This window comes from Girardinichthys multiradiatus, chromosome 11 (genome assembly GCF_021462225.1).
Source record: "Girardinichthys multiradiatus isolate DD_20200921_A chromosome 11, DD_fGirMul_XY1, whole genome shotgun sequence".
NCBI lineage: Eukaryota > Metazoa > Chordata > Actinopteri > Cyprinodontiformes > Goodeidae > Girardinichthys > Girardinichthys multiradiatus.
The window spans coordinates 11766505-11780169 of NC_061804.1; the positions used below are offsets into that span (position 1 = coordinate 11766505).

The 13665-nt window shown below is 40.8% G+C and overlaps 1 protein-coding gene across 4 annotated transcripts in view; it reads left to right on the top strand.

The window, feature by feature from the left end:
* Nucleotides 1–305: 305 nt before the first annotated feature.
* tlcd3a (TLC domain containing 3A) overlaps nucleotides 306–13665 on the top strand; it is a 44343-nt gene continuing 30983 nt past the window's right edge. The window contains exons 1-2 of one of the 4 annotated variants that reach the window (XM_047380096.1): nucleotides 308–554; nucleotides 637–699. Coding sequence is in view for 1 of the 4 variants with exons in the window: in XM_047380095.1 (XP_047236051.1) it covers nucleotides 578–699 (122 nt within the window). In the remaining 3 variants the exon portion in view is untranslated. Of the gene's footprint in view, nucleotides 700–13665 lie in introns of all 4 variants that reach the window. The other 3 variants (XM_047380097.1, XM_047380098.1, XM_047380095.1) reach the window with 3 other exon arrangements.

A 13665-nucleotide genomic window follows, 5' to 3' on the forward strand; every position in this document is an offset into this window, starting at 1 on the left:
AGCTTGGGATATTGTTGTAGAACCTAACCCTGCCTTAAACTTCTCTGCAACTTTCTCCCTAACCTTTCTGTCATGTTCCTTGGTCTTCATCCTGCTGGTTGTTCTCAAATGTTCTCTAACGAACCTCTGAGGCCAAAAACAGAACAGCTGGATCTATACTAAGACTAAATTAGAACATGATATATTATTTGTAATATTTATTTTTCATTTAATCTGAAACGATCCTCAGTTTGACAATAATAAAGCAGCTAATTGTCAAGTTGTAAATGTCATGTTTACAGAACTGGCATTCAAAGTAAAAGCTTCCGTGCAGGCTCTTATTGTGGTAGTCTCCCCGCAGGAAGTTCGGTGTCGGCGTTAGATAAGGAGCTCAGCATCGACACTGGTGCTGCTGCTGCGCGTCTCTTCACTGTGACCCTGCGGAGATGTTAGCCCGTTCCCGGTGAAAAAACACACCGCTGCTCTGCTCCGTGAACATGCCTCACCACAGGCTGTAGCTGAGCGGGATTCACGGACAGAAGAGCGGGGCAGAGAAGGCCAGATCTCCGGGACAGGTTTGGAGGATAACACCGGCAGGATGTGGCAAGTTTTAGCATGTGGGGTTGTAGTTTTCCCCGGTCTTTTCTTCGCCTTCAGGAAGATTCTGCCCACTGTGTTCAAACACTGGACCGATGCCGACGTGGTTCTGGTCAGCGAGAGGTAATATGACTCGGTTCCGTTCGGCTGTTTTCGGAACGTCTTGGCTGTGCTGTGTGATTATCGTCATTTTAAGCTAGTAACGGCCGCTCTCATTCAGTTAGCTAGTTGTGCTGCTACACTATTCTTTTAGCGAGTCAGCAGAACGAATGTCCAGAAAACAGCCAGAAATATTTTATCCTCGGCGTTTTTCTGCTCTACGTGTGTTTACTTGTATTTTGCACACTGGACGCATTATTACATAAATGTCACCGCGCATCCAAACTATGGGTCCCTGCAGGGAAAAGGCAAACGTTGAGAAACGTCTTATTTCTGGATTCTGTTTGCATGGGAACGTTGATGGTCCATGAAGGCTTTAGGGTACATGTAAACTGCTCCTACAGTCTGGAAGTAGATTTCATTGTTTTCCAGGTCTGGATAAGTATGCAAATAGATTTGTATTTCCAGACTTTATATCCTATGACCTAAATGTTCCGTCTTTCTTTGGGTTCTTCCTTCGTTCCTTCCCTGTTTGTTCATTTTTCCTCCTGTCCTTGTGTTGTTACTCCTTCCTTCCTCCCTCCTTCTCTCTCTCCCAAGAGGCCTACTTTCCTTTCCTGTGTGCTACCTTCCTCCTTTCTTGTGTCCTCCTTCCCTTGCTTTTTGCACCCTCCTCCCTTGTTTTCTTTAACTTCTTCTTTGTGTCCTACCTCCAATTCCTTCTCGAATCCTTCCTTCACTCTGTCCTGTCACTTTTTCCTTGTGTTTTACCTCCTGTCTTTCCTTATAGCGATCATTTTATTTTATTTTCTCGCTTATGTCCCACCTCTCCTGCTTTCTTGTATCCTTTCCTCTTTCCTTTCTTGTCTTTCCTTTATCGTGACCTACCTCCTTCCATGTGTCCTTCCGTGTGTCCCTCAGTGCTTAATTTTCTTCCTGGTGTTACCTCCCTTCCTTATTGCTTTTCTTCCCCTCTTTTCCACTTAGTGCCCCGCTGTCTTCTTCCCTGTTTTGTTACCTACCTCAGTTTGTTCTTTGTTTCACTTTTTCATTCCATCCTTCACGTGGTGTTTCAATGAATTTATTTCTCGATTTGCATCTCAGAAATTCCATCTTCTAATTGGAAATGGATTGCATCACCAGTTGGTGCCAGTAAAGAACATCAGTGAAAACTAAAGTGACTGCAACAGTCCAGGAGAAGTAAATATCAGGTTCCTAAGCTGTCTTGAAGGTATCGCATAGTACAGAAAAGGTTTTTATTTTGTTACATCCCTATCGATCAGTCAAACTTTATTTCTAGAGCACTGACATTAGACAGTCAGGTGTAACACAAAATACTTTGGAGGTTTAGAACAGAAGGACAGACATAAAATCACTAGATATGCATATTTGGATCATTTTGTGTCGACTCCATGATGGTGCTTGACCACCTCAGAATCTGGTGAAACATTGTAGGAATTATCTATTGATATCTGTCAATCATGTAGCCTAAATTCCAGCATTATCATACATTTTTTTTCTCTGATGGACATTTTCAATAAATCACTGAAGTTGGAATTGAATGAGATTCTATTTTCAGATGTTTGTATTTCTTGAAATACGTTGTTTAGTCTTCAGATTTCAAGGAGATGTTCAGATGGTTCTGTTGAAGGGAAGAAATGCATCAGATGATGGTAACAAGTCTCAGTTTGAGATCTCTCAAATTCAGGATTTTGATAAAACTATTGAAAAATATATAACATATGTATCAATAAATAAGGTTTGGTTGAAAACACATGAAGTGTTTAATCAATTTTTATTGTGGAACTAATACCTGAATGGCATACATGATGATTAAAAAGCTTTCATTTGACAGTATAAATGGGAATTATGGCCTTTCAAAGTTGACACAGATAAAAGACTACGTTTGATTGGCCAGACAGACTTCTTGAACCATGGATAACTGATAAAATGTAGGATAGTAAGAATTAGGAAAATGTTGGAATTTCAGGACAAAATATTGTCAGATGTCAGTTTGAGATACCAAAGATCATTCCTACAAACTCTGTTTAACAGATCTGAGGTGGTCAAGTGTTTGACCCCTGACCTCACTGAGTTGACACAGAATGACCCATAGACTGTGTGTGCATGTAAGGATTATAAACATATATTATAAACGGGCTACGCTTTAGCATGTGCTACAAAGGTGCAGAGTATTAACCTTGTGTGTACAGTACAGACCAAAAGTTTGGACACACCTTCTCATTCAAAGAGTTGTCTTTATTTTCATGACTGAATATTGTAGCTTCACACTGAAGGCATCAAAACTATGAATTAATACATGTGGAAGTGTTTGTTTCATTTTTGCAGTTATCTGTTTTGGAAACTATCCCACAAAGTATTGCGAAATAACGCAAAGACTATTGCGTGGGGACACAAAAGAGAAAAAATTCCCCATGTCCCATCGCGGACCTCGTGGAAAGGCTTCATCAAGGGAAGATATTAAATAAATATGTTGTGAAATGTATTAAATAAATTGTACATTTAATGGTACATAAATTTTTTTTTCTATTTCACAACATATTTATTTAATATCTTCCCTTGATGAAGCCTTTCTACAAGGTCCGCGATGGGACATGGGGAATGTTTTCTCTTTTATCATTAAATATTAAGTGTACCACTAATCACGTCATGTCGTCTTTAAAATTATACTTAATTATTCAGTGGCATATTTAATTGCATAATAGTCCATTTCATGATATAATGGTACATTTATTGTTTCTAATGATGTATTAAATAAATAAATGGTACCTTTAATTTAATGGCACATTTAATGTTACATTTCTTTCATGTTACATTTACTTCACTTATGGGACATTCACAACATTTATTTATTTAATGATGATTTTATTGTATTAATTTTGTCCAGTTTGACCCTCCATTCTTGATGCCTGTATAGGAGGTCATGTCAGAATTTGAATCAGGTGTGCTGGAGCAGACACACATCTAAAACTTGCAGAGAAGGGGTCCCTGAGGACCAGGGCTGTGAACCATTGAGGTACAGTTTCTAAATTATGAAGATAATGCCTTTTTGGCCTTTTGTTCAACAAGTACAGTTCTCTTGCTAGGTGCATTTTTCTTTCATTTCAGCAACTTGAAACATAAAAGTAATGTCATTGTTCAAAGGAAACAATCACTTAATAAATAAATAAAATACAACTATGTACATTTTGTTTATTCAACTAAGATAGGCATGGTCTGTTTCCTTGTTTAATATTTTATTATTTCTTCATTATTATTCTTTTTACTTTAACTGGCCTTTACTACAGCTAAAAACAGGGACTTAACTGGTCCTTCAAAGAAATTACCAAAAGACTAAATGAAGAAAACAAAAATGGGAGAGTCACAGGAGTGGGAGTCGTTCTGAATGGGAGCGGGATGGGAGTGGGAGTCAATTTACCAGGAGTGGGACGGGACAGGATTTTTTTTGTTATGCTGGCCTGGGATTGGGATGGGACAAGACATTTTTCTGTGGGAGCGAGATGGGACAGGAGAGAAAATCCACTCCCGTGTAACCCTCTACTTTGTAGTTTACCAGTCGTACTGGAACATTTTGACAGAGCGTCGTGTACAACCAGTATGGATCAACCAATTAACCAATTGATCCATTTATAAGGCGCTCCGGATTACAAGGCGCACTGTCATTTTTTGAGAAAATTAAAGGTTTTTAAGTGCGCCTTATAGTGCGGAAAATACGGTATTCAAAATTGAAGGCATACTGAACCAGCATGGCTACCACAGCATCTTGCGGCGGCATGCTATTCCATCCGGTTTGCGTTTAGTTGGACCATCATTTATTTTTCAACAGGACAATGAACCCAAACACACCTCCAGGCTGTGTAAGGGCTATTTGACCAAGAAAGAGAGTGATGGGGTGCTGCGCCAGATGACCTGGCCTCCACAGTCACCGGACCTGAACCCAATCGAGATGGTTTGGGGTGAGCTGGACCGCAGAGTGAAGGCAAAAGGGCCAACAAGTGCTAAGCATCTCTGGGAACTCCTTCAAGACTGTTGGAAAACCATTTCAGGTGACTACCTCTTGAAGCTCATCAACAGAATGCCAAGAGTGTGCGGAGCAGTAATCAAAGCAAAAGGTGGCTACTTTGAAGAACCTTGAATATAAGACATATTTTCAGTTGTTTCACACTTTTTTGATCAGTATATAATTCCACATGTTTTAATTCATAGTTTTGATGCCTTCAGTGTGAAGCTACAATATTCATAGTCATAAAAATAAAGACAACTCTTTGAATGAGAAGATGTGTCCAAACTTTTGGTCTGTACTGTACATCTACTAAACTTTGTCACAAGCCTGCCAGCAGTATGAGCTTTCAGAGATGTTTCTGTTTCTATCTAAACTGGAACGTGGGTAGATCAGATGATCATGTTGCATAGCATACCTGAAGCCTTTAACATCATTACATTGGACCCTGAATACATCTTCAGGTAAAGTAGTTTGTTTCTGGTGAACCCTTGCTGTGAATATGTTGTACTTAAACATTAAAAATGGCAAAGAGAAACATCTCAGAAATCTGGAAAAGTATGGAAAATGTTTGGGTTCCCTGAGTAATAATTATTATTTTCAGTGTTAGATGGGTCAGTGGGACTTGCTCATACGTGCCCAGCTCAGCTCAGTGCTCATTTATACGCTGTCACCCTGGTTAATACTTCTCTGAGCTGCAGTCGGAGCCCACTGCTGAGTTGGCTATGAGCTGGAATACTTTGAACCCTGTTTGTGAACAATGCTTCAGCTAATTTACTAATGCTCAGGTAACTGAACGCGTTGTCCTCAGAAGCATTCAGGCCTGAGTAGACGACCCACTGTTCATTCTCCTCCACTAACCTTCCACAACTCGCTTACGGATGTTTTCTGAATTTAGTAAATACATTTTTAATCTGTCTAGTTTCTTTTGTCTTAAGTCAGTGTTTCAGATCATCAAATTAATGTTAATGTTAATCAGACAAAGTAAACCTGAGTTAATACAAAAAGCACTTTTTAAATGATTTAACTTTATGGGAGTAAAAGCCATACTAGCCAACATGATCCTCTGTGAAAAAGTAATCACCCCCTTATTAAATCATGAATTAATTGTGAATAACCTCATTCTTTGGAGAGCATAGTTCAGTTTCATTATCTACGCCATGGCTTGTAGAATCAAGAAAACACTTAACTAGAACCTGACAGCATGACGTAGGCTTAAAAGAATCTCATAAAGTAACACAGCTGGTCCTGAGCTAAAGAAAGTCAGAGAAGAACAAGTGAGAAAGTAAGTCACTGACATCTATCGGTCTGGAAAGTTTCGCGAAGCCATTTCCAAGGCTTTGGGACTTTAGAGAACCACACTGAGAAACATTATCCTTACATGGAGAGAACATGGAACAGTGGAACACCTTCCCAAGAGTGGCTGACCTACCAAAATTACTCAAAGAGCTCCTCAACCACTAATCCAGGAGGTCACAGAAGAACCTTGTAAACTCCATTTATAGCTAGGTTCAAACTATGAATTTATCAGCCTTCTTGGCCATAATCTTTCATCTTTAAAGAAAATCTGTAATTCTGAGCTCAAACTGATGGTGTTTGGTTGTTCAGTGTCGCAGACCCGCCGACTGCTGATTGAAGCTCTCCTCTGATCAAAGTCGACCTATAGCAGATATCAACCAGTGTTGGAATCCTGGGGAACATTGATCAGTGAGACTGATGCCTGCTTTTACTCCTCTTTTTGCCCAACCTCCTTTCTGTTTTCAGGGTCTGACACTTATAAGAGCATCAACGGCTTTAACTGCTGTCCTTTTCTTAATGATTTTTGCAGCATTTGAAGCAAGAACACTTTTCTGTTCTTGCAGAGTAAATTCAAGCCTTTAGAAACAGGCTGGGGAAAATGGCATCCAGACAGTTCATCTTGATGATCCCCAAGACTAAAGAAAATGGTCTGCATATTGAAGAGACAAACGTGGATCTTTTTGGAAGGTGTTTTCTGTTGCATCTGCTGTAATACAAAATCAGCATTTCAGAAAAGAACCTACAGTCAGACACGGTGGTGGTAGCTGCTTTGCTGCTTCGGGACCTGGAAGACTGGCTGTAATTGATGGAACCAAGAATTCACTAGTAGAAACTCCTGAAGGAGAAGGTCCAACCATCAGTTTGTGACATTGAGCCCATTTCTGTTATGCCTGACAGTGATCCATAGCACACCAGTAAGTTTGCCTGTGATTGTTTTTTTTAAGTGACCTAGTCAAAGTTTGAACTTAAATCCATTCAACCCTCAGATGTGGCTGAATTTAAACAATTCAGCAAAGCTGAGCGGGTCCAAATTCCTCCACAGTGATAAAGACTCATTATCTTTTTCTGATATCAAGACTTGTTTGATCAAATATATTGAACTGCGATCATTGTGGTGGTAAAAACCTATTCACCTCACTGTATGCTGATTGTAATCACTTTTATTTTAGCACGTTTTAAAGATTGCAGCTTCATGTTTGTGTTTCTGGTCGGCATCAGAAACGCGGAGAACATGGTGTGTCAGAAAGGAAGCTTTTCTTTCCCACATGTTGCTCACAGATTCACTCCTGTCACTGCAGCCTGCATCTGCCAGCTCATGTTTCCAGTTGGTTCAGTGAAGCTTTAAGAAGATAAAGTTCCCAGTGAAAAGCACCCAATGTCTGGCGCTGACTACTTTTGTTTGATGTGTAAACACAAAGTGATTAGTTTGTTTGAGTAATGCAGAAGAAATTCCTATTTAGAGCAGTTTTTCAGCCAGCATCACATTACCAGCATTATGCAACTGATCCACATGACGGCTGGAGCTGCTGCTGCTTCTACAAACACTTTCTGCAGCTGTGATGTGGGTATTTCTGCTGACATACTACTAATGTCAGCACTACTTTGTACTTCCCATTTTATATTTCTTGTGTGAGTCGTAAAGTAACCTGTAGCTAAAGTATCACCTAGTACTACTAGGTAGTCTCTCCCTAACACTTTACCGCATTCAACAAGAAATTGTTGATTTATTCTTTAAATTGATTAATAAATAGTTTAATACTGTAATTGTCTGAGAGGCTTGGGGAACCCTGCACAGGTATACCAGCTCATCACAGGGCCAACCCAAAGACATACGATAAAACACATTCAATACCTTTTGTCACATATACCGTATTTTCCGCACTATAAGGCGCACCGGATTATAAGGCGCACCTTCAATGAATGGCCTATTTTAGAACTGTTTTCATATATAGGGCGCACCAGATTATAAGGCGCATAGAATAGAAGCTACTGCAGTCAAACGTTTGACTGGGGTTGCGTTATGCATCCACTAGATGGAGCTGTGCTAAAGAGAATGTCAACAAAACAGTCAGATAAGTCAGTCAGTCAAACTTTATTAATACACTACAAACCAGCGTTCTGATAACTCCATTCACTCTCATGGTAAGGTCTCCTCTACATAGAATTCTATTGAATAGAGCCAACCGCACGTTAGGAATGCATTGGAGTCTATGAAGTTGAAGTTGAAATTAAACGTTAATTAAAACGTGAAAGGGAACTTTTCCCTGATTCAGTAAACACGTAAAAGAAACAGTTTGATGCACTAAATCAAACGTTAGTACATTCACAATATAGTAGCGTTAACTGTTGAATTCTCTCGCTGCTGCTCTATTCCCATGTTCGACTGCGTAGCTGACAGCCCTGAGTTTGAACTCAGCATCGTAAGCGTGTCTCTTGAAAGGTGCAATTTTGGGGTCGTTATACACACACAAGTGGTGTTGGACTAGGAGTAAGCACAGTACAGGTGTTTACCGCTATTACTTCGGCGACACCCCTGACTACGGTAGCCGTAATACTGCAAGCGGTGCGGCTTTGTAGTTTACCAGTCGTACTGAAACATTTTGACAGAGCGTCGTGTACAACCAGTATGGATCAACCAATTAACCAATTGATCCATATATAAGGCGCTCCGGATTACAAGGTGCACTGTCATTTTTTGAGACAATTAATGGTTTTTAAGTGCGCCTTATAGTGCGGAAAATACGGTACTCGTTAAAACCACAAACTTCAGCAGATTTTAGTAGGATTTTATGTGACACAAAGCAGTGAATAATTGTTAAGTGGAAGGAAAAGGATTCAGGGTTTGCAAAATTCCTTCTAAATACAGTCCAGACAGGTCAGAGAGAAGGTTGTGCAGACGTTTGGGCGTAGCGGTGGCTCAGGGTGCGAGCGACCCATGTACAAGGCTACAGTCCTCGAGGCAACCATCAGAGGTTCAAGTCCCAACCCGTTGACCTTTGCTACCTGTCTTCCTCTCTCTCTCTTCACCTCATTTCCTGTCAGTCAACTTGCAAAATAAAGGTCCCTTGTGCCAGGAAATTAAAACGATAACAGGCTTTGGAGAAGTTTAAAGCAGGGTTGGGTTCTACAACAATATTATCTCCCAGAACTCTGTTCAGTCCATCATCTGAACATGGAGAGAGGACATGGCAAATATGGAAGAAAGTGCTCTGGTCATATATGCTTTTGGCCTACAGGCAAAACACTATGTAAGCAGGGAAACTAGCACATTACCTTGAACACATTTTCCCTATAATGAAACATGGTAGTGGCAGCATCATGCTGTTGAGACCCTTTGCTATAGTGAGGACAGGGAAGCTGGTCAGATATGATGGCAAGATGGATGGAGCTAAATCCAGTCCTAGAAGAAAACCTGCTAGAGGCTGCAGAAGACCTGAGACTGGGGCGGAGGTTCACCTACCAGCAGGAGAACCACCCTGAACATCCAGCCAGAGATACCATGGATGGTTTAGATCAATGCATGTTCATGTGTTTATGATGGCCTAGTCAAAGTCTAGATATAAATCTATCTGAGAATCTTTGGCACAACTTAAAAACTGATGTTCACAGATGTTATCTATCCAATTTGAGCTGGAGCTGTTTTATAAAGCAGAATGGACATAAATGTTCAGTCTGTAGATGTTTTCCTTGTACTTCACAATGATGCATTAATTTGTCATGATCCATCACATAAAATCCAAATAAAATACAGTGGCTTGTAAAAGTATACAAACCCCTTGAACTTTTCCACATATAGTTACATTACAACCATAAACATAAATATATTTTATTGGAATTTTATGTGAAAAACCAACACGAAGTGGCATACAATTGTGAAGTAGAATGAAAAATATATATTTTTTCTTCTTTTACAAATAAAAAACTGAAAAGGGCATTGTGTAAAAGTATTCAGGCCCCCTGAGTCAATACTTTGTGGAACCACCTTCTGCTGCAGTTACAGCTGCAAGTCTTTTAGGGTACGTCTCCACCAGCTTTACACATCCAGTGACTGAAATTTTTGCCCATTCTTCTCTGCAAAACAGCTCAAGATCAATCAGATGTAGAGTGCTGGTAAACAGCAGTTTTCAGATCTTGCCACAGATTCTCGATTGGGTTTAGGTCTGGATTTTGACTGGGCCATTCTAACACATGAATATTTTTCGTTTTAAACCATTCCATTGTAGCTCTGGCTTCATGTTTAGGGTGGTTGTCCTGCTGGAAGGTGAACCTCCGCCCCAGTCTCAAGTCTTTTGCTGACTCCAACAGGTTTTCTTCCTAGATTGCCCAGTATTTGGCTCCATACATCTTCCCATCAACTCTGACCACCTTCCCTGTCCCTGCTGAAGAGAAGCAGCCCCAGAGCATGATGCTGCCACCACCATATGTAACAGCGGGGATGGTGTGTTCACACATAAGCATTCTGCATTTTGGCCAAGAAGTTCAATTTTGGTTTCGTTTGACCAAAGCACCTTCTTATGGTTTTCTTTTAACAATGACTTTCTTCTTGCCACTCTTCCAAAGACCACATTTATTCAGTGCACGACTAATAGTTGTCCTGTGGACAGATTCCTCCACCTGAGCCGTGGATCTCTGCAGTTTATCCAGAGTCACCATGGGCCTCTTGGCTGGATCTCTGATCAGCGCTCTCCTTGTTGGGCCTGTAAGTTTAGGTGGACGGCCTTGTCTTGGTAGGTTTCCAGTTGTACCAAACTCTTTCCATTTCCAGATCACTCAGGAACCTTAATTACTAAAGTCGTCAGACAACCTTAGTATCAAACTTGGACACGTTTTCTCTCCCCAGCCCTGCTGCCTTCTGTGAGTGTGTGTCTGCAGGTAGTGTCACAAGACCCAGATTTCACACTGGCTGTTCATTCATTCCCCGTGTCCTCCAGTAAACCCCACCCCCCAGCTGACAAAACGCTGAGGTCGATGGGGTGAGGAGAATGAGGAGGGGGAAAGAGGAGAAATGCTTTGCTGCTTCCTTCCAAAATGTGGACTTCATGTTTCTGCTCTATCAGGCCAGACAACAACCTCCGTCTTCTCTTCCTGCTACTCTTCCTAGGGACTGCTAGGGTTTTTTTCACGGTCTGCTCACCCCGTCTTATAGTCGGGACCAGAGCTTTTTTGCTCCTCCAGTGAACAGGCTGTGTAATCTGGGGGCCACGGGCGCTGCAGCAGAGCAAAGAAAGTGACAGCAAAGCAAACCGCATTTCATGAGAACAAGGAAGTCTTTCTCTTTGCATTATAACCAGACGTTCGGACACATGGGGGCTGAACACCACTGAGTGCTTTGTACTCAGACACTTTGGTAGATGTAGTAGTTAATCAGCTTGAAAACAGGAAATTATGATTATGATCTTGTCAATGTTGAAGTACTTCTTGATCGATGGTTGTGGACTAAATGACAACATCTCATGGTGTAGCACAGGTTTGACCTCTAAGAAACCGGTTTACTTCACACATTCAGTTAATTAGGATCTGAACATGTCCATTTTGTGTGAAGTTCTTTAAAAAAAATTATTGCCATTATTCATCTAGCGTTAGTTGGAGCTGGGTATGGACAGACAACCACAAACTTCCTCCCAAAGAGGATAAAACATGAAAAACAGAACCAACATGCTCTGCTGAATCAGCACTTTAATCATGATCTAAAAACACACAGGGTCAACACTACCAAGAAAGCCCTGGACCCCAGAGTAAAGCTGCAGCTATGACTTACTTTGGTAATTATCTACTATGGGAAATAATTCACCAGTAAGTCAAGTAATCAGATCCACAGAGCTAGTATTTCCTTCATTAAAGTAGGAAGTGATCCAAACCAACCTGACCCTACGTGAAGTAACTGCTGCCCTTCTTACATCATGACATAAATGTGAATAAACACAAACAAAAAAGACTTAGACAGGTTCAATAAACATTTGTTAATTATAAACTCTTTTCAAAAGCATTTGTTTAATCTAAAGAAAAAAGAGTCATAAGTAAAAAGGGAGTAAAAATCCTCTTCCTAAGCAGGTTGCAAATCACACCCATAGGTTTGCATTTTTCTAACTTTGGACTCTAGATCTTGGATCATGATAGATGATGCTGTATTTACTAGTTTGTCTCATTGTAAACACTGTCTGTAATGCAGTGAGCACTGAGAGGGCGCTGCTGGAGAAGATCCCTGAAAGCATCGTGGCAAAGAACGTTTCTCAGCCTCAACCAGCACCGTTTTAATACGTTCCTGCCGCAAACATTAGTGTATTTCTATGGGGTTTATGTCATGGAAAAAGAAAAAGAACACATAATTTCAAGGAGGAAGGACAATGACATGAAATCTACAATAATCCATTAAAGCTGCAGGTCATCAGGCTGACATTTATGCCTGTTCTTCTTTGTAAAACAGCTTCAGATCAGATAGAGAACATCTGTAAACATCAGGTTTCAAGTCTTGCCACACATTTAGGTCTGGACTTTGACTAGGCCATTCTAACACATGAACCTACTTTGGTCTAAACCCTCCATTGTAGCCCTGGCTGGATGTTTAGGATGGTTGTCCTGCTGGAAGTCTTAGCCTCCGTTAGGTCTTCTTTCAGGATGGTGATGCAATTAGCTGCATCCTTCTCCATTAACTCTGATCATCTGATCAGCTTCCTTGTCACTGCTGAAGAAAAGCATCCTCATAGCATGATGCTGCCACCACCATGTTTCACTGTGGAGATGGTGTATTCAGGGTGATGTGCAGTGTTAATTTTCCACCCAGCTAGCCAAATCATCTTTAGTCTAATCTGATCAAAGGACCTTCCTCCACATGTCTGCTGCATCTCCTACATGGGTTGTAGCAAATTGCAACATGACTGTGGGGTTTTCTCCTAAGAATGGCTTCCTTCTTCTCACTCTTCCATAAACACCAGATGTGTGAAGTGCATCACAAATAGTTGTTCTGTGGACTTATTCCCCTACCTGAGCGGTGGTTCGCTGCAACTCCTCCAGAGTTACCATGGTCCTCTTGGCTGTTTCTCTGATAAATGCTGCCCTGTCAGCTTAAGTGGACCTCCATGTCTTGGTAGGTCTGCAGTTGGTCCATTTGCTTTCCATGTCCAGATGGTGGATTGAACAGAGCTCTGGAAGATGTTCAAAGCTTGGCATATTGTTGTAGAACTCAACTCTGCTTTAAACTTCTCCACAACCTTCTCCTTGACCTGTCTGCTATGTTCCTGGGTCTGCATGATGCTGGTTGTTCTCTAAAGAACCTCCTAAGAGCAGAAACAGAACAGCTGCATTTATACTCAGGTTCAACAGCCAGACTCGGTTTATTAATTGGGTTTCTTCTGAATGCGATTTTTTTATTTGCATTGCATTTTATTTTGGGGTCTCAGAGTAAAGGGGGCTGACTACAGATGTGTGCAACACTTCAGATTTTCAAACGATGAATTCTTTCCTTGTCATCATCTGTGTCGGTTTGTCACATAAAACCTGATAAAGTACATGATAGTCTTTGGCTGTAATGTGAGATGCTATGAACAGGGGTGCTTTAATTTCTCACTCAGACTGTTTATACACGTGTCTCTTAGAAAATAAAATATTGCATGAATTCATGTGTTTCATTACTGTTAGTAAGATGAATGGATTCAGTTTGGTCTTCAGAACCC